The sequence below is a fragment of the Lepidochelys kempii genome, chromosome 26 (genome assembly GCF_965140285.1).
Source record: "Lepidochelys kempii isolate rLepKem1 chromosome 26, rLepKem1.hap1, whole genome shotgun sequence".
Classification (NCBI taxonomy): domain Eukaryota; kingdom Metazoa; phylum Chordata; order Testudines; family Cheloniidae; genus Lepidochelys; species Lepidochelys kempii.
In genome coordinates this window covers 15,326,791-15,351,805 of record NC_136405.1, presented here as the reverse complement: position 1 = coordinate 15,351,805, position 25,015 = coordinate 15,326,791, and the positions used below count along the sequence as shown (strand labels likewise).

General features: G+C 65.1%; 2 protein-coding genes across 9 annotated transcripts; one reads left to right on the top strand and one right to left on the bottom strand.

The window, feature by feature from the left end:
- Nucleotides 1-574: 574 nt before the first annotated feature.
- LOC140903496 (N-acetylglucosamine-6-sulfatase) lies at nt 575-20,132 on the bottom strand. 5 transcript variants are annotated; one of them, XM_073324841.2, is made up of 13 exons: nt 19,882-20,132; nt 8,557-8,616; nt 7,765-7,968; nt 6,475-6,540; nt 5,726-5,824; nt 4,473-4,637; nt 4,064-4,146; nt 3,447-3,565; nt 3,125-3,228; nt 2,690-2,791; nt 2,061-2,171; nt 1,385-1,492; nt 575-1,082 (listed from the first exon to the last, which is right to left on the bottom strand). In XM_073324841.2, exons 1-13 carry the CDS (start codon nt 19,963-19,965, stop codon nt 939-941), a joined length of 1,449 nt encoding a protein of 482 aa, XP_073180942.2. In that variant the 5' UTR covers nt 19,966-20,132; the 3' UTR covers nt 575-938. The 5 variants fall into 5 exon arrangements, with proteins under 5 accessions (XP_073180942.2, XP_073180939.2, XP_073180943.2 ...); XM_073324838.2 differs by lacking the exon at nt 19,882-20,132 and adding an exon at nt 15,821-16,003; XM_073324842.2 differs by lacking the exon at nt 19,882-20,132 and adding an exon at nt 13,948-14,196.
- POLM (DNA polymerase mu) lies at nt 9,732-24,459 on the top strand. 4 transcript variants are annotated; one of them, XM_073324846.2, is made up of 14 exons: nt 9,732-9,858; nt 13,002-14,373; nt 15,432-15,679; nt 16,938-17,148; nt 18,263-18,443; nt 18,571-18,660; nt 18,916-19,086; nt 19,615-19,686; nt 20,796-20,916; nt 21,330-21,462; nt 21,741-21,801; nt 22,095-22,328; nt 22,756-22,835; nt 24,161-24,459. In XM_073324846.2, exons 4-14 carry the CDS (start codon nt 16,967-16,969, stop codon nt 24,363-24,365), a joined length of 1,530 nt encoding a protein of 509 aa, XP_073180947.2. In that variant the 5' UTR covers nt 9,732-9,858; nt 13,002-14,373; nt 15,432-15,679; nt 16,938-16,966; the 3' UTR covers nt 24,366-24,459. The 4 variants fall into 4 exon arrangements, with proteins under 4 accessions (XP_073180947.2, XP_073180948.2, XP_073180945.2 ...); XM_073324847.2 differs by having other exon boundaries at nt 9,733-9,858; nt 21,741-21,843; nt 22,095-22,283; XM_073324844.2 differs by having other exon boundaries at nt 9,736-9,858; nt 21,741-21,843.
- Nucleotides 24,460-25,015: the final 556 nt, after the last annotated feature.

The following is a 25,015-nucleotide window of genomic DNA, read 5'->3' as shown; positions in this document are numbered from 1 at the left end:
GCTGTGGGTCGGGAGTGAGGGGCACCGGCTGAGCTGCGGGGAGCCCAGGGCAGGGGGCTGCGGGTCAGGGAATCCAAAGGTGCTCACAGCCCTAAGCCATCCCTGCATGGAGCTGCTCCCCGCAGGGCCTGCTCTCCGAGCCCCAAGTCCCCCAGCGCTCCCTGGACTCACCATGCTGGGAGACACAGCCCAGCCCTTCCAGCCCAGCAGCTGCTCAGATGCAAATGGCCCAAAGGGCACAAACCCACATTGTGCTGGGGATTTGCATGAGCAATGGGAAGGGAGGGAGGAGACAGGCAGGAGCAGAATCTGCCCCCTCCCTCGTACCCCTTTCCTCCTGCCGCCTCCCGAGACCCCAGGACCTGGGGCTGTGGGAAATGGGGCTGGAAGGTGGGGAAGGTGTCGAAGGGGTCTGCAGTGGAGGGGGGAAGTCTGGTTCCTGCACCCTGAGGAGGGTCTGGGTGGCCCACGGGGTACCTGGCTCACCAGCAGCCCAGGTGGGGTGGCAGGGCCGAGCCCCGTCCCACGGGGCCGAGCCTCCAGGGAGGAACCCGCAAACAAACACCCAAGCCCCTTCTACGAACCAGAATTTATTTCACCTTCATGTCACAGGGTGGGGGGAAGATCGGGGGCCCCAGCAGCTTCCAGGGCCAGAGGAATCAGCAGAGCAGGGGCAGGGATGCTGGGACACCTACAAACTGGGGTGAAGACGGAAATATCCCTGAGGGTAGAGCCCGAGTCTGGGGGGCAGCAAATGGGGGGGACTCGGACGGGGGGAGCCCCTTTGTCCAGCCCTGGGGCCCCTGGCATCCTGCGCTGGGCTCTGGGCAACCTGGGAAGGGGCCAAGGTCGGGAGGGGGCAGGGCCCATCGAGCCCGGGTGTTTGGAGTGCGCTGAGTCGTTGGAGGGTTCCTGGCACAGCCGGGGGGCGGGCGCCCCTAGGCCCGGCAGCTGGGCCCTGCGCAGGCCTGGAGCTTGATCAGCCGCTGGTTCAAAGCCTCCAGCAGGGTGGGGTCCACGCTCTGGGCCACGTTGCGGAGCTGCTGGGGGTCGGCGGTCAGGTTGTACAGCTCCACAAAGGCCTGCAGGAGCCGCACCGGTCAGCAAGGAGCAGGGCGGAGCCCGGGGAACTTGCACCCCACCTGCCCCACCTAGAGCACCTGGGCAAACCAGGGGGCTCCATGGGCAACGGCCTCCCTGGGGGTCGGACCCAGGACGCCCTCGGAGCCCCAGATCCCCCTGCCAGCCCCCCAGATCTGCCCCGGCTCCACCCCTGCCTGTCGCCAGGGGGCAGGCCCCGGCCTGTGCAGCGTAGGGCGCTGTGGCAGGGGGCATGTGGCTGCAGCATCTGGGGCCCGGGTGGGGGCACCGGTGCCTGGCTCACCTGGCTGTCGGCGAACTCGCAGTACTGCAGGCCGTGGGGACGCAGGGCGCGGACACAGGCGTAGGTGTTGTTGAAGGCGTCTTCGCACACGCAGTCGGGGAAGCATTGCTGGGAGGCCAGGGGTCACTGTCAGTGCATTACAGCCTCTTCTGCCCCCGCTGACCCCCCAGTCCGCCCGCATCCCCAACACCTCCTTCACCATGGACCCACCCACCCATCCCCCGGCCTTCTGACCATCACTCCCCAGAGGGGGGCCCAGCCCCAACAGCCAGCTGGGTTGAGCTGTGACAGACTGTCCTTATGGGGTGCAAGCCCCCCCCCAGTGCCGCACAGACAGCCGGGCCCCCAGTCCATGTACTGGGGCCGGGAGCCAGCTCTGGGCACAAGGCAAGCCCTTGGGAAGGAGGAGGGAGGGGCGATGGGGGTCTGGAGGGGGGAGGGAAGATGCCAGAGGGGGCACCCTGGGCGCTGGCTCTGTGCAGGGCCAGGCACGGTGCCTGCGGGCCAGGGAGGGCCGGGCAGGGTTTGCAAACGACACTGTGTGGAGATCAGCTGCTTTGCATTGGCACCGCAGGCCGGGGCAGGGGAGGCCTGGCCCTGACGGCTCCCCCGTGGGCCCGGGCACAGTGACGCCGGCTCCCCCGGCAGCAACGGGGCTCGGCCTGCACGGACTCACCGATACCCCTGGGCCCAGGGCCGGGCAGGCTGGGTCCCCGTCCGGGAACCCCTCCCCTGTGTACTGCACCAGGAAATCCGCCCGCCACGCGCTGGGCTGCGCCGGGGTCACCTGGGGCCAAGCACACGGTGGTTAGACCAGCCCCCCTGCATGGAGCCCCCCCAGCCAGCGGCTGCCCCGCTCCCCACAGCGCCCCCTGCATGGAGCCCCCCCAGCCAGCGGCTGCCCCGCTCCCCACAGCGCCCCCCTGCATGGAGCCCCCCCAGCCAGCGGCTGCCCCGCTCCCCACAGCGCCCCCTGCATGGAGCCCCCCAGCCAGTGGCTGCCCCGCTCCCCACAGCGCCCCCTGCATGGAGCCCCCCCGGCCAGCGGCTGCCCCGCTCCCCACAGCGCCCCCTGCATGGAGCCCCCCCGGCCAGCGGCTGCCCCACTCCCCGCAACGCCTCCTGCTGGGAGAGTCTGGGGCAGCCCTGCCCCACTCTCCACAGCGCCCCCTGCATGGAGCCCCCAGCCAGCACCTTGCCCGGCCCCGCTCCCTCCAGCACCCCCTGCTGGAAGAGGCTAGGGTCGCCAGGAGCTCCCCCCACAGGCCCCTGCTCGCCACCCCCCGGTGGCCCGGGCAGCGTCACCAGCAGCGGCAGGAAGGACTGCCCGTCCATGGCGGTCTGCGAGACGTTGAGGCCGGCAATGTCCAGGAACGTGGGCCCCAGATCAATATTCAGGATCGGCTCCTGGGCGGGGGAGAGGGGCACAAATCACTGTGCGTCCTGGGGCTGGCGTGGGGAGGGCAGGCCCTGGCCTGGTCCCTGCCCTGGCTCCAGTACGTCCGCCCGCCTGCTCCGTTCCCACCCAGCCCAGCTCCCGGCTGGCCGTGACGAGCAGGGGCTAACCCAGAGCAGGGCCGATGGGACCCAGGCGTCCTGGCTCCTGAGGAGGGCAGGGCCGTGCGGACGGGGGGGGGACTGTGCCACTCTCTGGGCACTGACAGGGCCCCCGAGGGGCACAGGAACCCAGATTTCCCATGAGCCCCAGCAGCATTGCCCACCGGGGCGGGGGGCACCTACCGACCGGGTCTGGTTCGCTTTGATGCCCGGCCCCCGCACCAGCAGCGGCACCCGGATGTCGAACTCGTACAGCTGGCGTTTATCGATGGGCAGCGAGAACTGGCCTGCGGGGAGGGCAGGGGTCAGCACCTGCACCCACCCGGGAAGCCCCCTCCCCCACTGCCTGCAGGGACCCCGGGGATGGAGCCAGTGACCCCTAAAACCGGAGCCCCTCCGTGCTGAGCCCGCGGGCCCGGCTCCACGGCCCCAGCCTGGGTCCGAGGCCAGGCCGTGCTGGAGGGAGCCCGGGCACTGCCCTGCAGAGGGGTGGCCAGGGGCTCACCCGCATGGTAGCCGTTGTCGGAGGTGTAGAAGATGTAGGTGCTGGCCAGCAGGTCCAGGGCCTTTAGCCGGCCCACCACCCTCTCCACCAGGTCGTCCACCGAGAGCAGAGTCTGCCACCTGCGGGCACACAGGGGTTAACGGCCCCAGCCCCCAGCCAGGGACCTGCTCCCACGCGGGCTGCTGCACCCTGGGCCGGGACCCCTCCCCCTCCGGCCCCCAGCCAGCCCTGCCTCCCCAGGCGAGACCACCACCACGATGGGTCCCTCTGCCCTTAGAGCCACCAATCTCTGGCCAGACCAGATCCGTGGTCCCCCTGCAGATATCCTGGCCCTGCCCATCCTCGACCAGACCCCTAGGCCCCCCTGGCCTGTGTCCCCGCGCCCGTCCCAGATCAGACTAATGCGGTCCCTTCTCTACAACATCCTCAACCCCCCCACAAGCCAGGCAGGGCCACCCGCCCCTCCCCATCCCTGGGCCATCTCCTGACCCCCTCCCGGTCCCCTCCCCCAATGAGTCCCCCAACCCTGCCCCCTCCCAGCCAGCTCAGCTGCCTCCGGCTCCGACCTGTGCTGCACTGGGCCCCCTTTGACCCCCGCGCGGGGTGCGGCCCCTCACCTCTCCCTGTAGGCCTTGTCCAGGAACTCGATGGACGTGTTAGCCATGGGGCTCCTGGCCTGTCTCACCAGCCAGTGCTTGTCCTGCAAGAGGAAGGGGGCGGTCATGGGGGGAAGCGTCCCCGACTCCCCAGCCTGGGGCTGCGCCCCCCCCCCGCAGTAACCTCCTCTGCCCCGAGGGGGCGTCACAGCGCAGGGGACTGCCTGGCCGCGGTGCTGGGAGCAGGGCTGCAGCACACGGTGGGCTCCTGGAGCCCAGCCCCGTGGTCACACCCCCAGCCCACGGACCCCCGTGACAGGGGCATCGGCCGCGCCAGGGGAGAGACCCACCCCCACCCTGGCCCCGCGAGGGACCGGCAGGGCTGCGGGATGCTGGCACGGTGCGTGGCGGGGGCCTCGTCCCCATTCACCTTGCCGTGGACGTTGAAACTGCCGTCCCGGGGTGCCTTGGTGGTGCTGTAGGCCGTGGCATAGCCTGGTGCCGCGGTCCACGGGGAGTGGGCGGCGGGCGGGGCCAGCACCATCAGGAAGGGCGGGCGGGACCACTTCTGCAGGAACTCCAGGCTCCGGTTGGTCTGCAGGCAGGAGGGCAGAGACCTTGCTGCTGTGGGGGGACAGAGCCCTGGGGGCCGGACAGACAGACCCACCCAGGGAGGGGATGGAGGTGGAGAGCTGTGGGCCAGTGGGGGTGGGGCGGTGCTGTGGGGGAGGCTTGTGTCACCCCACAGCACCCACTCCAGCCAGGGATCAATGGGGTTCTGCGGAGGCCTCCCCCACCCCTACTGGGCAGCCACGAGAGGCGGGTGGGGCGGGGTGGGGCAGGGCTGGGAGGGACATGGGGGTGGGGAAGGGTACTCAGGGCTGTGAGGGGTAGGGGTGGGGGAGGGGATGGGAGGAGTGCGGGGGAGGGGCGTTCCTAGGAAATGTCAAGTTTTGTCAAAAAGCCGAAATGGGGAATATTGCCCACGGGCAATGACGACGTGGTGCCTCCGGGAGCGGCAGTTCAGGCACCCGTCCCCCCCACCCCGTGGGCTGGGCTCCCCAGTTGGACTACATCTCCCATGATGCTCCACAGCCTCCTCTCTTGCTGAGGGGAGGTGGAGCAGGGTGACAGGAGCATACACACAGTGCATCATGGGAGATGTAGTCCGAGAAGGATGGGCAATGGGACAGCTCCGTCCAGTCCGCCCCGTCGGGCACTCATCTAGCGCCTCCCTGGGGCAGCTGGACCCTTCTCAGCTTCAGCCCCCGCTGGCCCCTTGCCTGTTTACCACCGTGCGAACCCTGTGCCCGGCGCCGCGTTAGTCAGCTGTCTGGGCTCCCCTGCTAAGATCGGCTCCCCGCAGCCCTTCTCCGCTCCCGCTCCATCCAGGGTCCATGGTGCCGGGACGGGGCGACTGGACCAGGACGCTGACTACAGACGACCCGCAAGCCATTACCACGGCCCTAGCTGGCCGACCCCCTGGGCCGTTTTCACACCCCCTCACCTTGGCGACTCGATTATCCCTCGATCGGCCCCACGCCCAGCTGAGGGAGCCCCAGTTTGTAGCATAAATCCTGGGTGGGAATCACAGGCCCCTGACCAGCCCCAGCTCCAAGCCCCTGGCGAGGTCAGCGTGGCAGCTAGCCGGGGCTGGCCAGCGGGCGTGGGGCAGAGACTCACAATGAGATCCGTGAGGTAGTCGTCCTGGTAGCGATGCCCATGCCGCTCCTCTTGCCCGTCCACCGACAGGGTGTAGTTATAATAGCGGGAGTTCCCCACCTGCGGGGCAGCCCCAGGGGTGAGCCGCACCCTGCCTACCCGCAGCCCCCACACCTTCACTGCCCAGCTGCCCCCGCCTCGCAGCGCCCCACCCGCCCACGGCACCCTGCAGGGGGTGGAGACTGGCTGTTACAGGTCACTCTCTGTCCCAGAGGGGCTCACCACCCCACCATGCAACCACAGTGCGGCCACTTCTGGGGTGAAGCGTGGCTGCTGGTCCCTGAGCACAGGGACGCCGCAGCGAGGCGGGAAGGAGAATCCCAAGGGCTGGGGGAGACACCAAAGAGACAAAATGCAGTTGTTTGGTTAGATTTAGCTGGGACACTAGGGTCCAACAGGCACTTGCTCCTTCTCTCATCACCCCCCATGTTCTCCCCACATCTCTTCACGCATGCTGGGAGCTCTTTGGAGCAGGGAACAGATCCAGGCTAAACCTCTGCAGCCCATCACCTTGGCTCCTGGCCAGGCCTCAGTCCTGGGTCCCCCAACCCCAAGGTTACGGACAGGACCGATTAGGGGTTGCAGCAACCTGGGGCCACCATCCACCTGCCCCGGGTCCCCGCAAGGCCCAGCAATTTCCAGGCCTCCCGGGTCAGAGCAAGCCGCGAGATGCAGCGCAAAGGCTGCCGGGAGGCAGAGCTGGCATTTACCAGGCCGTTCCAGTACTTCCAACCCAGGGGCACATGCTGGATGCCTCCGGCCGCGGGGTGTCCGTACTGCAAAGGGGGAGAGGCCCCGGTTACACACGCTCACTGCTCAGAGGACTAAGGAAACCGACCAAGCTCCTGCCTCTGACCCCCCAACCCCGGCAGCGATGGGAAAGCCGCAGCAGCCAAGCACAGCCCGGGGCCATCGGCCTCCTGGTTCAATGCTCGGGGTGTCCACACAGACACCTCTCTGGCCCCATCCACACAGCGTCCCATGGCCTCCCAAAGGTGGATCCATTTACCCTCATGGCCCTGTTCGTGAGGCAGGGCTGGGTCACTAGCCTCACGTTTCACTGTGGAAACTGAGGCAGAGAGGCCTGTGCTATGTGCAATCCTGCACATGTGGTCAGCAGCAGAGCTGGGAGTAGACCCCGGGGTCCTGACCCTCCCTGCTCTAAACGTTAGCCTGCACTCCCCTTCCAGAGCTGGCATGGAACCTAGGAGTCCTGGCTCCCAGCCCCCAGGCTCCAAAACCACTGGGCGAAGCTCCTAGGCACTAAAGAGCCCATGGGAGGCAACCGTGGTCCAGCGCCCAACCCTGAGCTCCTCCCTCTTGCTGCACAGCTGTCTCAATTCGGCCTCCACCCAGCCCCCCAGCTCCCTGGGACTGTCAGCTCAGAAGCCCCTGACTGCTCTCGCAGGGTCCAGCTGGGGCCCTACCGTGTGGCTGGATGACGGGATGTGCCAGGGAGCTCCTGGTTGCTCCCTCTGCCCCAAACAGCAACACCCTGTTGGTACCAGGCCAGATCCTGAACACACTGAACTCAGTGGCGAAAATCCCATTGGTTCAGCGGCTACAAGTCCCTGGGCGTTCAAAGCGGAAAGTGGCCCCTGCCCTCCCCTGGAGCTGGGCACTAGGGTCCCCTGCCAGCCGCCTGGGCTGCAGCAAGGAGGTGTTCCCCAGCGCGTGGCCAGCGACAGCCCCTGCCCAGCCAGCACCACCAGTAAGGGGCCCCCGGAACAGAGGTGGCAGGCAGCAAAGGCCCCCCACCACCACCCCAAGGACTCTCCAACTCAAGCAGGCTCAGTCTTGGGTCTTCCAGCCTCCCCTCTAACCACTAGACCCCACTTCCCTACCAGAGCTGGGGATAGACCCCAGGAGTCCTGGCTCCCAGCCCCCTGCTCTAACCACTAGCCCCACTCCCTGCCCAGCCATAGCACTCTGGCCATGGCCTGTCACGCATCAAGGTCTCTCGGGTGTGCGGCCCCATGGTGCCAGTGGGGGCCCGTTACCTGGTTGAGGTATTTGCCGGCGTAGAAGGTCTGGTAGCCCTGCCTCTGCAGGTAGACGGGGAAGGCCAGTGGCTCTTGGTTCTTCTGCCAGGCCAGGCTGCTGCAGTTGCCCTCCAGGGAGTTGTTCCTCACCAGGTGGTTGTGGGGGTAGCACCCACTCAGGATGCTGCTGCGGCTGGGGCAGCACAGGGGCGTGACTGTGAACTGGGGCAAGAGACGGACGTTCAGCCCCGGCCGCAGCAGCCCTCCCGGGGGTCTGCAGGCCCATCCCCCGGCCCGGGAGGGGCGGCCTGTCCCCTGCTCCCCTTCCTGGCATCAGCACCAGGCAGTGGTGGACAAAGGCTGCTGTCCCGGACACTTGGCTGAGGGCTGGCAGGGCCCCCCGGGCACAGGCAGGGCAGGGGACTCTGGTCAGGCAGCCAGGCCACTCCTGGGCCGCTGAAAAGGGGGGTGGGGGGATTCCCACTGGGACGTACCAGGCCTTTGGGTCATAAGGCCTCGAGTGGGTGTCAGGCTGGGGTCCCGGTGACCAGGCCATGAGGGGCTCTGATCTCCAGTGCCAGGGAGCCCCCGTCTGCCCCACCAGTGCTGTCTGGGCTCCCCCTTCCCGTGGTCTCAGCTCCTGAGGCAGCTCTCTGGCTCTGTCCCCGGCCAGTCCCCCTGCCCCACACGGACAGGAGACCAGAGGAAGAGCTGTGCATGAGCCGGCCGTGGCACATGCGGCGTGGCCCATGAGGGGGCCAGTTTGCCCGGTCTCCGGCGGGGGTGTCCCTACAGCGTCGTGGCACTCACTGCATTGGTGAAGGAGACACCTGCCTGGCCGATCAGGGCTTGCGTCTTCTTCATCGGAGTCTGTAAGGAGACACGGAACCAGTCACCAGCCGTGAACCCAATGTGGCAGGGACAGAACAGCGCCCGCCCCTTCATGGAGACAGGGAACAGACGGACCAGTCCGTACGGCGGCGTGGGGAGGTGAGAGAGGCATATAAAATAGTGGAAAGACTAGAGAAGGGAAATCAGACACTCCCATCCCCCTCTTCCTTAATAGCAGCACAGCCCAAGAATCTCTGAAATGGCCTATGGGACTCACTGCCGCTGGGTATCATACAGCCCTCAAACTGTAGCCGGATTTAAAAAAAAGAATTAGCCATTCCCTGCGTATGATCGACATTGATGGTTTCATTAGACAGAACACACCTTTATAAACCCGCATGCTTCAGGGCATGTGCCAGCCACTAATTGCTCATCTAGTCCAGTCCCCGGCACTCAAAGCAGGTCTAAGTATTCTCTAGACCACCCCGGACAGGTGTTTGTCTAACCTGCCCTTAAAAATCCCCAGTGATGGAGATTCCACAACCTCCCTGGGCAATTTATTCCAGGGCTTCACCACCCTGACAGGACATTTTTCCTAATGCCCAACCTAAACCACCCTTACTGCAATTTAAGCTCATTGCTTCTTGTCCTGTCCTCAGAGGTTAAGGAGAACCATCTTCCTCCCTCCTCCTTGTAACAACCTTTTATGTACCTGAAAACGGGTATCATCTCCCCCGCTCAGTCTTCTCTTCTCCAGACTAAACAAACCCAAGTTTTTCAATCTTCCCTCATAGCTCATTTTTTCTAGACCTTTCATCATTTTGTTGCTCTTCTCTGGACTTTCTCCAATTTGTCCACGTCTTTCCTGGAATGTGGCACCCAGAACTGGACACCATGCTCCAGTTGAGGCCTAATCAGCACAGAGTAGCGCAGAAGAATTACTTCTCGTGTCTTGCATACAACACTCCTGCTAATACATCTGTCATAAATATAAAGGGAAGGGTAACCACCTTTCTGTACACAGCGCTATAAAATCCCTCCTGGCCAGAGGCAACCTCCTGTTACTGGTAAAGGATTAAGAAGCTCAGCTAACCTGGCTGGCACCTGACCCAAAGGACCAATAAGGGGACAAGATACTTTCAAATCTTGGGTGGGGGGAAGGCTTTTGTTTGTGCTCTTTGTTTACGTGGTTGTTCTCTCTTGGGACTGAGAGAGGCCAGACAGAAATCCATCTTCTCCAACCCATCCTAATCCAAGTCTCCAATATTGCAACCAGTAGAGGTAAGCCAGGCAAGGCCGATTAGTTTATCTTTTGGTTTATGTGAATTTTCCCTGTGTTAAGAGAGAGGTTTATTCCTGTTTTCTGTAACTTTAAGGTTTTGCCCAGAGAGGGATCCTCTGTGTTTTGAATATGAAAACCCTGTAAGGTATTTTCCATCCTGATTTTACAGAGGTGATTCTTTTACCTTTTCTTTCATTAAAATTCTTCTTTTAAGAACCTGATTGATTTTTCATTGTTCTTAAGATCCAAGGGTTTGGGTCTGTGTTCACCTGTACAAATTGGTGAGGATTCTTATCAAGCCTTCCCCAGGAAAGGGGGTGTGTAGGGCTTGGGGGGATATTTTGGGGGGAAGACGTCTCCAAGTGGGCTCTTTCCCTGTTCTTTATTTGAAATGCTTGGTGGTGGCAGCATACGGTTCAAGGACAAGGCAAAGTTTGTACCTTGGGGAAGTTTTTAACCTAAGCTGGTCAGAATAAGCTGAGGGGGTCTTTCATGCCAGTCCCCACATCTGTACCCTAGAGTTCAGAGTGGGGAAGGAACCCTGACAATATCCCAGAATGATGTTCGCTTTTTTTGCAGTAGTGTTACACTGTTGACTCATATGTTAGCTTGTGATCCACTATGACCCCCAGACTCCCCTTCCGCAGCGCTCCTTCCTAGGCGGTCACTTCCCATGTGTGTGTATGCGTGCAACTGATTGGTCCTTCCTAAGTGGAGTACTTTGCGTTTGTCCTAATTGAATTTCATCCTAGTTACTTCAGACCATTTCTCCAGTTTGTTCAGATCATTTTGAATTTTAATGCTGTCCTCCAAAGCACTTGCAACCTCTCCCAGCTTGGTCAGGAAGGAATTTACTCTACAGGGAGCTCCTTGGAGCTAGGCCAGATGGACCCTGGTCTGATTCACTGCGGTGATTCCTCTAGAGCTACCCTTTGCTCTGGAAAGTGTCACTTTGACTGTCAGTTGCTTAGGAACCGGGCACCATATCCCCCCTCTCCCTCCCCCCACGCCCCGCATGGTGCTGTATAAAGAACAACTCAATAGAACACAGCAATTAGGGTTAGCGATAAATGTGGAATCGTTAAAGGGGAAAGACCTTAAACCTGAGAGCTCTGAGACACCCCCGGTCATTTTGGAATGCTCAGGCTTTCCCTTGGCATCTCTGCCCGCTACGCTCCACCCCGGAGCTGGCTACATTTCATAGACGCTTGGTGTGTCTCATTTGTGCTTTAGGAACCCCCATGATCTGACGGGCCCATCAGATCGCTTGGCTGGGCCTGTTGGACACAATAAGGATTGGCTCTAAGGGCTGGGTCGGTCGGGCTGGGGCGCGAGCCGCGGCTGGCAGGCCAGGCAACCTTGTACACTTGCCCTGAGCACAAAACCCTGTGTCTGACTAAAGCACATGGGGCTGCAGTGGCCGCACATGCGAGGCGGGTGTGACCGTGTGGGGTGCAACTGGGGCTGTTCTGCATCAGAGGCGAACAACCGACTACTGCTACCAGCTAATTAGCAGCTAGCTCGAAGAGTTGATGCTTCCCCACTGAGGGCCTGGGGTTCGACCTGCACAAGGGGGCTGACAGACCAGAGCAGAGAGAGACCCAGCCGGAAAGGGGAATCTCCCTGTGACAAAGTGGGCATTTTTTGTATTTTGTATGGATAGTGTATGTGCCTCAGTTTCCTCATGTGCTGCATGGTTACTAGGTAGTGGGACTAGGTTGTTTGCAGAGATCCAGAGCCTGAAAGGACAATGACCACTCCAATTCCCCTGGATATTTGGTACCTAGCAACTAAGGCACTCCCCCCACCCACCCCCACCACCTGCAGGAAGCCAGCTGGGTGGGAGCAGCTGGAGAACAAAGGGTTGTGGAGGGGCCAGGTAGGGGTGTTAAGTGTGGGGCTGCGGGAAGCAGGAGTCTCTCCTGGACTGGCACCAAAGAGGGGGCAGAGGGCTCTGGGCTGACCCTGCTGGACCAGGCTGTCACTTTCCGCTCCCTGTGCTAACCAAGGACTTTCCACCCTGTGTTCCAGACACCAAATAAACCCCGACTGCTCCTACCGCGCTGGCTGAGCGTGACCACAGTCTAGGGAAGGTGGGGTGCAGTGCTCCCTTTGGGGGTACAAGTCTCCCTCAGGTTCCAACCCGGGGACTCGGCTCGCTGCAGGGAGCTCACGGCATGACCCCGGGGTGCTGAAGGCTCTGGGGGTCGGTCCCAGGAGGCGGGGAAGCTGAGGGGCTGGCCCCAGTGAGAGTGTGACCCTCGGGGGGCTGACACACTGATGGGGTCCTGCCAGGGACTGTTCCAGAGCCGTGGAGAGGACCCTGTGGAGCCGTGACACCCCCAGCTCAGGAAGGAGGGGAGAGCAGCTTGGAGGGGGGAGGGCCGGGCGCTGATCTCTTGACCTCTCTGCTCAGCCCAGCGTTTGCACAGGGGGAAGGGAGGGGGTTGCACAAGGCTGGCGGTGGGGCAATTGGCCGGTCGGGTGCCGGATGACTAGCCTCGTGATGAGAACAATACTAAACAGCAGCGCTGAGGGCAGGGCTGAGGGCAGGGCCAGCTCAGAGCCCAGCCTGGGCTAAATCCAGAGTCACTTCAGATTGACACCAGTATCCAAATCCGACTTGGGCCCAGCCACTGTCCCCTGCCTGGTCCTTGGGGTGCGATTCCCCTCCCCCGCTGGCTCTGCTCCATCGATTCCCGGGCTGTCACTCGTGATTCACCCCGGGGGCAACGCACCAGAATCAGGCACTGGCCCCTGGGCTCAGAGCCTGCTGGACCCAGAGGGGCTGACGGGGAGAGAGGAGGGGAGTGACTGCTGCTCCCCCAAGGCTGCTCTCCCCTGCTCTAACTCCCCGGCCCACACACCTGGCACCTCTGGATTGCACCCGCCGCCCACCCAGCAAGCGAGTCTCCACCAGGGGCTCACTGCAGGGTCGGGGCCTTGGAGTGATGTGTGTAAGGTGCCAAGGTGAGAGAATCGCGTAGAGGCCCCTACGCGACCCAGGTGATCGGGGCAGAGCCTCAGCTGGAGTCACCCAACACAGCTCCAAGCTGCGGTCCCTGGTCGCCACGTCCACCCTGCGGCGCCCAGAGCAGGATCGGTCCCCCCAGCGTGTCCCCTCACGCTCTGGCCTCCACAGGTGTTGGCGGTGTTAAGGGTATGGAGCAGCCAGGCTGGCACGTCAGCGAGGGCAAGGCGGTGCCTGAAGGATTGATGTTCGATCGCCCGGCATAGAGGTGACCTGACACACAGCACCACGCTCCCGGCAGCTCCCAGACAGGCTCTGGCCCAGCGTGGCCTCAGCCCAATGCCTGCTGCACTGGAGGAAAGGCTCCCGTCCCAGCCGGCAGGACACCGGGTGCTTCCCCTCGGAGTTCAGCCGGCTCAGCCCTGGGAGCCAAGGAGCAGAACCAGAAGTGGAAGGAGGAAGTGGCACGTGCTGTGGGTCACGAGTGACGGACCGGGTTCCCCCCAGGCATTTACACCCCTCGAGCATAAACAGCTTGTACAGAGTATGGGAGTAGGGTCTAGTGGTTAGAGCAGGGGGCTGGGAGCCAGGACACCTGGGTTCACAGCTCTTTCACTGACTTACTGTGCAAGTCCACGGCCAAGTCCCTCTTAGTGCCTCAGTTTCCCCTCTGTAACGGGGATAACGATACTGACCCACCTTTGAGAGCCCCAGGTGACAGCGTCCGGGTGAGGGGGCCAATGGCTAGGCACAAAGGGGGGTGGGGAATCCAGGTGCGTTCGACTCAGAGGGGCAATTTCCCACCCTCCAACGCCACAGAGTGTGAATTCCAGAAGCCTGTCGACACATCAGTGAACCCAGGAGTGGCGGGTCATAACACTGCACTGCGAGCCCTGAACCGCTCACGGACATTCGCTCATGGAGTAGCGACCATCATCCACCTGCCAAGGGGAAACTGCGGCACGTGGTGGGGAAGTGACTTGCCCAGGATTGCACAGTGGCTGGGCTGGGATCAAACACCAGGTCTCTAGAGGAGCTGTGAGGTTAACCATGAGACCCGCCCTTCCCACCACGACGGTTGGACAGCCCCCTCCCTCCATCAGGCCCGCTTGCTCACCAAGCTCCCAAACATGCCAATGATGGTCAGTCATCAACCCTGCCCAGCTGCAGGCTTTCCGTGCCCTCCTGGGACAGACGGACCCCACCATGCATCCACGGGGAGCACTGCACTTCGGAGAGCAATTCGGATCCTGCTTTTCTTCCAAATGCGGGCAAGCCCCTGCATCCCCCGGGGTCAGCAGAGCCACCAGCTCCGAGTGTGAACTGCCAGCTGCTTCGGGGTTAACCACGCGATAATAAACCCTGCGCAGCTGCACAGAACGCGCCAAACACCCCAGCTCCTGTCATGCGCCAGCGACTCAAAACAACCGCCAGGCTGGGGCCGACCAGCGCCCTGACGGGGATCAGTACGGACACAGCCCCCCTCTGGGAGACAGCCCGGCCCTGAAGAGCTCACAGTCTGAACAGGCAAGACCGACACATGGTGAGAGGGGAAACTGAGCCAGGGCGGTGAAGTAACTTGCCCATTGCCACCAACAAAGGCAGGATTAGAACCCAGCTCTGCTGGCTCCAGGAGAGCGCCCTGTCTAGGAGAAGTTTGGCAGTATCTGGGTCAGTCCCACTGCAGCGGGGGTGGGTGGCGCGGCTGGGCGGTGGGGCAGGCAGTGGTGTGGGTGGGGCTGGGCTGCGCATTGTGTGTTTACTGTGTCCCCAAGGGCCCGTGACACGGCTAAGCCATGGCATAGCCATGCAGTGTGGCCCCGATCGGTGCCCCCGGGCCTGTGCCGTGGGTGGAACGTGGCTCCATCTAGCAGTGGGGATAGAACCGCGTCAGCTGCACCCCCAGTCTTAGCTTATAAGAGGGGTCCCAGCCGTGGCAGAACAGCGAGCACCAGCTCTCACAGGGGCCCGGCAGCCACGGATCCTTTACAAAGGGGGGCGACTATCACAGGACCATGCCATGGCTGTGTGATCAGTGCTACAGGGGCCCAGTGCTATGGGGAGCGCACGGGTGGGGCTGGCAGCGTGGATGGGCCCGTGGCATACGTGACCATGTTATAGGGGCCGTGACACGGGGAGCGCACGGGTGGGGCTGGCAGCGCAGGACGCGTGACTGTGTTACTGGGGTAACAGCCAGCTCGGCCCTGGGAGCCGAGGAGCAGAACCAGAAGTGGAAGGAGGAAGTGGCACGTGCTGTGGGTCACGAGTGACGGACCGGGTTCCCCCCAGGCATTTACACCCCTCGAGCATAAACGGCTTGTACAGAGTATGGGAGTAGGGTCTAGTGGTTAGAGCAGGGGGCTGGGAGCCAGGACACCTGGGTTCACAGCTCTTTCACTGACTTACTGTGCAAGTCCACGGCCAAGTCCCTCTTAGTGCCTCAGTTTCCCCTCTGTAACGGGGATAACGATACTGACCCACCTTTGAGAGCCCCAGGTGACAGCGTCCGGGTGAGGGGGCCAATGGCTAGGCACAAAGGGGGGTGGAGAATTCAGGTGCGTTTGACTCAGAGGGGCAATTTCCCACCCTCCAACGCCACAGAGTGCGAATTCCAGAAGCCTGTGGACACGTCAGTGAACCCAGGAGTGGCGGGTCATAACACTGCACTGCGAGCCCTGAACCGCTCACGGACATTCGCTCATGGAGTAGCGACCATCATCCACCTGCCAAGGGGAAACTGCGGCACGTGGTGGGGAAGTGACTTGCCCAGGATTGCACAGTGGCTGGGCTGGGATCAAACACCAGGTCTCTAGAGGGGCTGTGAGGTCCGTGGCACAAGAAGCACACAGGTGAGGCTGGCAGCGCGGAGGGCCCGTGGCACGTGTGACCGTGTTACAGGGGCCCATGACACGGGGAGCATGGGGGGGGGCTGGCAGTAACGGTGGCCATGCCCTGTGGCCAGGGAGGGGCTGGCGGCCCCAGGCACTTACCATGCCCCCGATCTCCGTGTCCTGGTCATCAGTCAGGATCAGCACGATGTTGTGCGGGCCCCCCAGCACCAGCTGCCAGGCGGCGCTCAGCACCAGCAGGGCATCCCAGCTCGCCGGGTGCCCCATGGCTGGGCTGCGACCCCCACAGGCTGCACGGTCCCGGCCCCCTACCCAGCCCCGAGCCCAGCCCCAATTCCTGGCCCAGCCCCCTGCCCAGCGCCGAGCCCCCAGCCTCCTGCCCAGCGCCGAGCGCCGAGGTCTGAGCCCCCAGCCCCGCCCCGATCCCCTGCCCAGCGCCGAGCCCAGCCCCGATCCCCTGCCCAGCGCCGAGCCCAGCCCCGATCCCCTGCCCAGCGCCGAGCCCAGCCCCGAGCCCCTCCCCAGCGCCGAGCCCAGCCCCGAGCCCCTGCCCAGCGCCGAGCCCCGCGCCTATCCCCTGCCCAGCGCCGAGCCCAGTCCCGATCCCCTGCCCAGCGCCGAGCACCGAGCCCCCAGCGCACTTCCAGGAAGCGCAACTTTGCCGATCATATGACAGCTGCAAATGCACAAACCCCCACATGCCCCGGCCCGGCCCCGCCCCCGGCAAGCCCCGCCCCGGCCCCGCCCCAAACGGGGCGGTCCTTTAGCAGTGGGCGGTGCCCACCCGACTCCCGGGTTTCCAATACGACCCGGCACCTCCAGGAGCGCGGGAGGGGGCGTGGCTATATTTGCATAAGGGGCGTGGCTGCGCCCGGCTTTGACCCACGTGGAGCGGGGGCGTTTCCGCCTCAGGCTCACGCGTCGCTTCTGGGCAGGTTGGGCCGGGGGCGGACAGGCCCCCTCCCCCCATAGCTTCCCCCCCCCCGCTCCAGGCCCCCCATAGGGACCCCTCCCATTGTCCTCCTCCAGCCCCCCCATAAACCCCCGTGCAATCCCCTCCCCCAGAGCTCCCCTGGTGACCCCCCAGCCCTGACCCCCCTTAGCCCTCCCCCCAGCCCCATAGCCCGCCAGTCCTACCCTTTCCCCGCAGCCACGGCCTGCCCCCGCCCCCACTCCCTGACCCTGCTGAGTTTTGGGGGGGCCCTGCTGTGTGGGGCACCCTGGCTACTGTCCCTGACCCCCCCCCGTGTTCCCCCAGCCTAGCCCGCCCGGGGTCCTGCTGGGGCCATGGCCCTGGTGCCCCTGAAGAAGAGGAGAAGGGCCCCGTCCCCACCAGCCGGGCCCCCAGGGCCTGGGCGCTTCCCCGACGTGGTGCTGTGCCTGGTGGAGAAGCGGATGGGTGCCAGCCGCAGGGCCTTCCTCACCCAGCTGGCCCGGGCCAAGGGCTTCCGTGTGGACAGGGCCTACAGGTGAGAAGGGACCTGGGTGGGTGACCCGGGACAAGGGGGAGATGGGGCACCGCCCCATAGACCCCATGGCTGTTGCCAGCCTCACCTCATTGACCCCTTGCAGCCCCCCAGCCCTCCACAGCCTAGGGCATCCAACTGGGGGGCAGGGAGAGCAGCTGGCCAGCCTGGCAGGATGAGGGGCCTGTGAATCCGAGGCCTGGCAAAGCCCAGAAGGGCCGGACCTGACAGGTTCCCCGCAAGGCAGGGGTGGCCCTGGCTGCGCCCCTTTCCCCCACTCACTCGTCACCCATCACCCCCCTCCCCCAACCCGGGGGTTCCTGGGGCCCAGAGTGGAGGGGCACCCTGATGGCGCTAGGCTTGCCCAGGGCTGCTCCTGGCCTGATCTCCCCTGGCTGAGTGGGGAGACACGGGAGGGAGACATGGCCTGGTTGGGACACCGGATCTGGTGTGGCACCTGGTGGATCCAGCTGAGCCTGGGCAAGGCTATTGGGTCCCGGTGGGTTAGATCCCCCTTAGCTGGTACTGAGGGGCGTTCGGAAAAATCTAATGGGTCTCTTCTCTCCCCATGAGATCCCGGGGCTGGGACAGCAGAGGGCTGTGGGTTGGGAGTGAGGGGCACCGGGGGAGCTCAGGGCTGGGCTGGCAGGGGCTGTGGGTCGGGAGTGAGGGACACCGGCAGAGCTGGGGAGAGCACTGGGCTGGCAGGGGGCTGCAGATCGGGAGTGAGGGGCACCGGCAGAGCTGTGGGTGCAGGGGGAGTCCAGGGCTGGGTTAGCTGCAGTGGGGATTGAGGGGCACCGGCAGAGCTGGGGAGAGCCCAGGGCTGGAGTTGCAGGGGGCTGCAGGTCAGGAGTGAGGAGCACTGGCAGAGTGGGGGTGGGGTGAGGAACCCCAGGGCTGGTCTAGCAGGGGGCTGCGGGTTGGGAGTGAGGGGCACAGGCGGAGCTGTGCGGGTGGGGTGGAAAGCCCAGGCGTGGGGTAAGTGGAGGGCAGAGCCATGCTCCGTCCTAGCCTAAGCCCCCCAGACTCACGTCGCTCCCCCGATTCCCTCCTGGGGTCCCAGCCTGACGCCCCCTCTCATCCCTTTCTCCCCCACCCGGTGGTGGCCCCCCAGCGCCGCGGTGACCCACGTGGTGTCGGAGCAGAACTCGGGGGCCGAGGTGGCCCAGTGGCTGGAGCAACAGCGGGAGGAGTGCGGTGACGGTGGGGACCCCGCCCTGCTGGACATCAGCTGGTTCACGGAGAGCATGGGGGCCGGACGGCCCGTGGAGATTGAGTCCCGGCACCGCCTCAGGGTGAGCTGGGGGGTGGGGGGGCTCCTGGCCCCTGAGCAGGAAGGGGAGACGGGGCATGCTGGGGGCTGGGCAGGGTGAGGGTCTCCTGGGTTCCTGGCACTGAAACCCTCCCTGCTCCCCACCCCAGGTGGCAGAGCTGGCTCCGCATGGGCGGCAGATGGCACCGTACGCCTGCCAGCGCCGGACCCCGCTTCTCCACAGCAACCAGCCGCTGACGGTACAGGCTGCCCCACGGGGCCGGGGAGGGGCTGGGGGGGCACTACGGCCAGGGGAGGTGGGCGTTGAAGCTGGGAGGGGCGGGAGGTGGCAGGGCCTGCTGCAAAAGCTGGGGGGGATTGGTCCTGGGGGTGCTCGGAGGCACTTGGGGTTCCCCTGGCTGCCATGGGGCTGAGCTGCAGTTCCCGGTGCCGGGTGGGGGGGTGAGTCTGGCTCCCTGGCTCCCCCAGCCCTCAGTGACTCTGCTCTGTCCCAGGAGGCGCTGGAGACCCTGGCGGAGGAGGCGGGGTTCAGCGGCAGCGAGGGGCGCAGCCTGGCATTCACCAGGGCAGCCTCGGTGCTGAAGGCCCTGCCCGGCCGGCTCGGCGCCCTGGAGGAGCTGGGGTCTCTGCCTGGCATCGGGGAGCACTCCCGGCGGGTCATCCAGGTAACTCCCCCCTGGCTAGCCCCACAGGGCCCCCAGGAGCCAGGCCTGGGGGGGGGGGAGGCCTGATCTGGGGGTACTGAACTGGAGAGAGCCAGAGAGACCCTGTAGCCCCCTGCTATCCCTGCCCTGCCCCCCAGCTCAGCCAGTGCCCCCAACCCTGACCCGCAGCCCCCTGCCATCCCTTCCCTGACCCCCAGCTCTGCCAGTGCCCCTCGGCCACAACCTGCAGCCCCCTGCCATCCCTTCCCTGCCCCCCAGCTCTGCCAGTGCCCCTCGGCCACAACCCGCAGCCCCCTGCCATCCCTTCCCTGCCCCCCAGCTCTGCCAGTGCCCCTCGGCCACAACCTGCAGCCCCCTGCCATCCCTTCCCTGCCCCCCAGCTCTGCCAGTGCCCCGCAGCCCCTGGCTGTCCCAGGTCGGAGCTGGCACCGGGGTGTCGTGTCCTGCAGCGAGGGGCTGGGCTGAGGGCACCGCTCCGGCCCCATGGGAGGGCCAGGCGCTGGGCTCAGGGCTGTCTCTCTCGGGCAGGATGTGCTGGAAGATGGCGTCTGCACGGAGGTGGAGAGAGTGAAGCTGTCGGAGAGATACCGGACTATGAAGGTACCAGAGCCGGGAGGGGTGTGGGGCCGGGTGCTGTTGGTGGGGTCGGGGGGCTCGTGGGCCCTGGCTGCTGCCCCCTGCCACTGGGAACGAGTGTCTCATGCCCCATGCTGCTCACGGCCGGTGGGGATTCTCTTGGGGCTCGGTGGGTGGGCAAGGAGGGTGGGTTCTGCCCCAGAGGGGCAAGGTGCCAACCTGTGCCGAGGGGCTGGAGCTGGGGACTGGCTCCGACTCGGCAGCCCTCACAGAGATGCTGGAGTCCAAGTCTCCTGGCTCCATCGTGTTGCTTGCCCCCTGGGGACCCTCCTCTGGCGTCTCTATCGCTCTCTCTAGGCTCCATCTCCTGCGCCGGCCCCGAGCTGCCTCATCCTCCCGTGTGGAGCTTCGTTCCGCCCTGTTACCACCGCTCTGCCAGCTCTGTCCACCCTGTCTGCCCACACGGCTCCCCCTGAGCTCACGCCTGCCCCGGGCCAGGCCTGGAGCCCTGAGACGTGCCCGCCTCTGCCCCCCGGAGCCCTGGCTGGTCCAGCGGGCGCTGAGCTAGGCAATCTCTGGAGGCCCCAGCCTTCGATCCTGAGCAGGGGGTTGAGCTGGGGCCAGGGTGGGCCACATGCTGGGCCTGGTTTCGGAAGTGGGGGTCTCTGAGCTGGGGATTCAGCGGCTGCTCCCGGCTGCCCTCTGGTGGCTGCTTTAACCACCTGCCAGCTCCAGCGGGTTTATGGGCCTGGGCCGTGGTGTTGAAAAGGCTCAGACAGGTTCCCTCCTGATGGCACCATGGGTCAGCCATGACTGGACCTCACGGCGTGTCTCTTTCAGCCTCTCGGTGAGGGTCCCTTCCTGGGTACAGGCTGGAGCCGTAAGGTGTTTGATTGACAGGTTAATTATATGGTAGAGATACCAGCTGAGCTGAAGGGGGGATCCCTGTTAGCAGTATAGGGCCCAGGACACACAGCTCCCAGCTCCTCTAACTCTGTTTCCTAAGCTAAAGGAGCGCTCCCGTGGCTGCCACCAGTAGTAGCTGCTTTATCCCAGCTGCGAGTGCAGCCGCTAGGGGGTGACATCGCACGGGTTCACTCACAGCCAGCACCGTCTGGCTCCTGTCTCCGCAGCTCTTCACCAAGATTTTCGGGGTTGGGGTGAGGACGGCCAGCCGGTGGTACCAGGAGGGGCTCCGGACGCTCTTGGACCTGCAGGAGCGAAACACCAAACTGACCAGGCAGCAGCAAGCAGGTGAGGAACTGCGGGAGAAGCACCAGGGTGGGGCTGTGCCCCGAGGCTGCTGGACATGGATGCCCGCTGGGGGTCCCTCAGGCTCTCGTTCCCGGCCCACGCTGCCTGGCATTGTCACACGGGCCCTCAACGCCCTGGCCTGGACTCTGCAGACGTGGGAGGGGCGAGTGCCCGGGGGCAGGGAGACGTGAGCTGGGCTGGACCTGGGCTGCTGCTGGTTTGGTATTGTGGGCCCCGGTAGCTTTCCGTGGTGGCCGTGTGCTCCTGACGGGAGGCACTGAGCCCGGCAGCCTCACGGCCAGCCGTGGCGCGGCCCATGCAGCAGGGCGCGGGGAGGGAGCCTGGCACCCGTCTCCCGGCCGGTGACTCGGGCCCTGGGATCCTGAGCGACGGCTCCGGTGGTTCTCCCGCAGGGCTGCAGCACTATGGCGACCTCAACACCCCGGTGGAGCGCAGTGAGGCAGAGTCCACCAGCCGGGCCGTGCAGGAGGCAGTGAAGCGGTTCCTGCCCGGAGCCTCAGTGACGCTGGCCGGCGGGTTCAGACGGTAACGGGCTGGGGGGCCCTTCTCTGCGGGGAGGGGCATCAGCTTGCCACCCTGCTGCCTCCCGAGTGGAAATGGCAAAGAAAGAACCAACGTCAGGTCTCCCTGGGAGCATGCGCGTGTGTGCGGCTGTGCTCTCCCCAGCGTGCACGGCCTGTGCCGGGGGGATCCCAGCCCCAAGCCAGACAGGCCCCTGCCTCTTAAACCCGCTGGGCGTGGGGAATCCCTGCTGGCTTGGGGCGTACGTGCTGCTGAGGGACTGTCCGTTTCTCCCCGCGCAGGGGGAAGCCGCGTGGCCATGACGTCGACCTTCTCCTCACACACCCCGAGGAAGGCAGAGAGGTGGGGCTGCTGAGCCGCGTCGTCAGCTGGCTGGACAGCCAGGTGCGGGAGGGGCGGGACCTGAGGGTTCATTTTTTAAAGACCTCAGATCGGGGGAGAGATCCCGGCTCTGGGAGGGCAGTGGGGTCTGGCGGTTAGAGCCGGTGGCTGGGAGCCAGGACACCTGGGTTCTCTCCCTGGGCTCTTGGAGGCGACTGGGAGCTCGTGGTTCGGGGTCGGCACTAGGCGGGTGGGGTGGGTGGCCCTGGAAATACCCCACGTGGCTGAGGTGCGTGCTCTCCCCCCACCCCCAGGGTTTGATACTCTATCAGCACAGCCAGGAGAACAGCTACGGGCTCCGGGAGGGCCCTGAGCCGCTCGGGGGCAGGGACGTCATGGACCGATTCGAGAGGTGCTTTTCCATATTCCGCCTGGAGGTGCAGGGGGGCCCGGGCGCAGCCCGAGGCTGGAAGGCCGTCAGGGTGGACCTGGTCGTGGCTCCGGTCAGTCAGTTCCCATTCGCTCTGCTTGGCTGGACCGGCTCCCGGGTAGGTGACTGGCCAGGGAGGGGGAGCCGATAGACATGGGCGAGGGCCGGACCTCCGGATGCAGGCGTGGCAGGTGCCAGAGATGAGCCAGCCCCTACAGGGGAGGCTTTGGGTTCTAGGGCCCAGCCCTGCTGCGGTGGGGTTCTAGATTTGAGCCTGTCCCACCCTGCGGCAGGGGGCCGGGGGGTTTAGATCCCAGCCCAGCGCACCCTGCCCCACCCATGCTGCGCTCTGAATCTGGATCCAAACAGCTCTTTCCAGTGGGCCAGATGCCCCATGTGCAGGGGAGCTGAGATCCGAACCCAGGTCAGCGCTTCCCAGCTGGGTCTGAACCAGAACCTCCGTGCCAAGCCCCGCCCTGACCTCAGGCTCCGAGTCCCTGCCGAGCGACCGGCGGTAACTCCGGGGTCTGTGCCCTTTTCCCCAGCACTTCGAGCGTGAGCTCCGGCGCTTCGCCAGCCGTGAGAGGAAGATGGTCCTGAACAGCCACGCCCTGTACGACACCAGGCAGGTACAGCAGCGCCAGGCGTGGGTGGGGACACAGGGCTGAATGGACGGGTCCGGGGAAGCCTAGTCTGGGGTTCGATCCTGCCCCCGGTGGTGACGTTCCTGCAGAGACCTGGCACCCAGAGGAGCCCACCCCAGGGCAGGTGGTTGCACCCTTTGTTCTGCGGGAGGGATCCCCAGGCCCTCGCTACCCCACCCAAGGGACACCCAGGTGCTGGGCCCTACCTATGACCCTTGCAGGCCCTGGCACTGCCCTCCCCCAGATGCCCTCTCGCCTGCTCCCTGCCGTGCCTTGCATGAGCCGGTGGGGCTGAGCCGCAGCCTTGGTTTCAGCCGACTCCCCAGTCGCAGGCAGCCCAGCGATCTACAGGGGCCTGGGTGGAGGGTCCCTGACTTCAGAGGGGTAGCGAAATCCGCGGTCCCTCTTGCCTGGCCCACGGGCACAGCACCGGTACGCCTGGGGTAGCACCAACGTGGCTGAGCCTGGCAGCGCGGGGAGCACCGGCCCCAGGAAAGCGCGGGGTGCGTGTGGCTTGGTCGATACTCTGATTGTTGAGATCCCCAGCACGCGATGGGGGACAGTCGGTGTGGCCGGTGCTGTGTGGTGTACAGCGCACGGGGGGGTGATGGTGGCTGTGGCCGGCGTGTGGCGGGGGGCTGCCGATGCCCAGTTCTGGCCCCCCACAGGGGCTCTTGCTGGTGCCAGGGGGCGAGGGAGCTTCCAGCTGTTCCCCACCACCGACGTTCCCATTCATTAACTCTGCTCTCCCCACCACTGCTGCCCACAGCGAATCTGCCCCCCTCATTCCCCTCTGCAGCACCAGGGTCCTTGCCCGTCCCGGCGGGGGGCAGGGGCAGACTTACCCATTGGTCACAGGGGGAAGAGGGGGTGGAGCTGCCCAAAGCTGCGGGTCTCTTTCTGCCCCCTCTCCTCCCCCAGCCCCGCGGAGTGATGCTGGCTGTTCCCCTCCCCCTGCCAAAACACTCCTATACCTCGCAAGGGGTGGTGGGGCAACACTCTGCCCGCCTCCTGTAACCATCCTGATTGGCTGCCTTCCCCACTGCTCCGCCTCCTGGGGAAGGGCAGCCAATCAGAGGGGCTTTCCCTGTGCAGCGCTGAACTCCCCTGGCACAGCCCCGGGGGCGGGTGTGCAGCGCCGGCATATGGTAGCTCCGGGGCGGGACGTCGCCTGAGCAGTGCGGTAGCAGGGTCTGCATTAGCCTGGCTCCAGCTGCCGCGTAAGGACCCCCCGTCCCCTGCCCTGCCGGCTGCGATCACCCTGGGGAGCCGCTGTCAGCTCGGGCGCTGGTTTCTTTCCTTCCAGAACCTCTTTCTACCCGCTGCGTCCGAAGAAGAAATCTTCCAGCACCTGGGCCTGGAGTATGTGCCCCCCGCACAGAGAAACGCCTGAACCCTGGAGTACGTGCCCCCCGCAGAGACCCCTCACTGCCCAGGAATCCCCTCTCCAGCCCTGGAAACGGCCCCTACTGCCACCCGTGCTGGCTGCCTCCAGTGTGTTCCCCGAGTGACCCAGCCAGGCTGGTGCCTGTGGACTGAGCCCCCCGCGTCTGTGCCCAGCGCCCTAGGGCTGATCAATAAACCCCCGGCCCCGTGTTCCCCGCACTCCTGGCTGGCCGGTTGCTTGGTTCAGGGGAGGGGGACACTAGCAGCTCTGCAGGTCGTGGCCCCTGTTTGCGGTGCGTCCCCCCCGCCCCTGGCCAGCAGGGCTCTGTCTACCTCCGCGGCAGCAGGAGAGGGATGGGGTCCCCTGGGGAAGGGATCAGTCCCACTGCTGGGTGCTCAGGGGGGAGGGAGCGGGGGGGGGAGTCCAGGGAGCGGGGGGGTCCAGGGGTGTGTACAGCTGGCTCCTATGGCTCAGGGGAGGGGGCCCGCAGTGGTGCCATGGGGGTGCCCAGCCCCACTTCCCCAGGAGTCGGACAGCCAGGGGAGCCAGGCTGGTATCTCCGTCTCTCCTGCCAGGGCCCAGCTGGCCGGGCTCTGTGCCAGGCATGCAGCGGGGCTATGAATATTTCATGGTGGTTCCCACCATGACCCCATCACAAGCTGCCCCCCGCCCCATCAAACCCAGCCCTTTTGGCTGGGGGGGCTGTCTGCCCCTAGGGCCCCCCCGGGGGTCAGTCAGGGTTCAGCACCTCCTGCCACCGCTGCTCTGCATGGG

Coding starts and splice junctions, on each gene's coding strand:
- LOC140903496 (XM_073324838.2), bottom strand. CDS start 15,946: ATGGGGCACCCGGCGAGCTGGGATGCCCTGCTGGTGCTGAGCGCCGCC. Junction 7,969..8,556: donor GTGTCTCCTTCACCAATGCA/GTGAGTGCCACG, acceptor CTCTTGCCCCAG/TTCACAGTCACGCCCCTGTG. Junction 1,083..1,384: donor GCGAGTTCGCCGACAGCCAG/GTGAGCCAGGCA, acceptor CGGCTCCTGCAG/GCCTTTGTGGAGCTGTACAA.
- POLM (XM_073324844.2), top strand. CDS start 16,967: ATGGCCCTGGTGCCCCTGAAGAAGAGGAGAAGGGCCCCGTCCCCACCA. Junction 18,444..18,570: donor AGTCCCGGCACCGCCTCAGG/GTGAGCTGGGGG, acceptor TCCCCACCCCAG/GTGGCAGAGCTGGCTCCGCA. Junction 19,687..20,795: donor AGAGATACCGGACTATGAAG/GTACCAGAGCCG, acceptor CTGTCTCCGCAG/CTCTTCACCAAGATTTTCGG.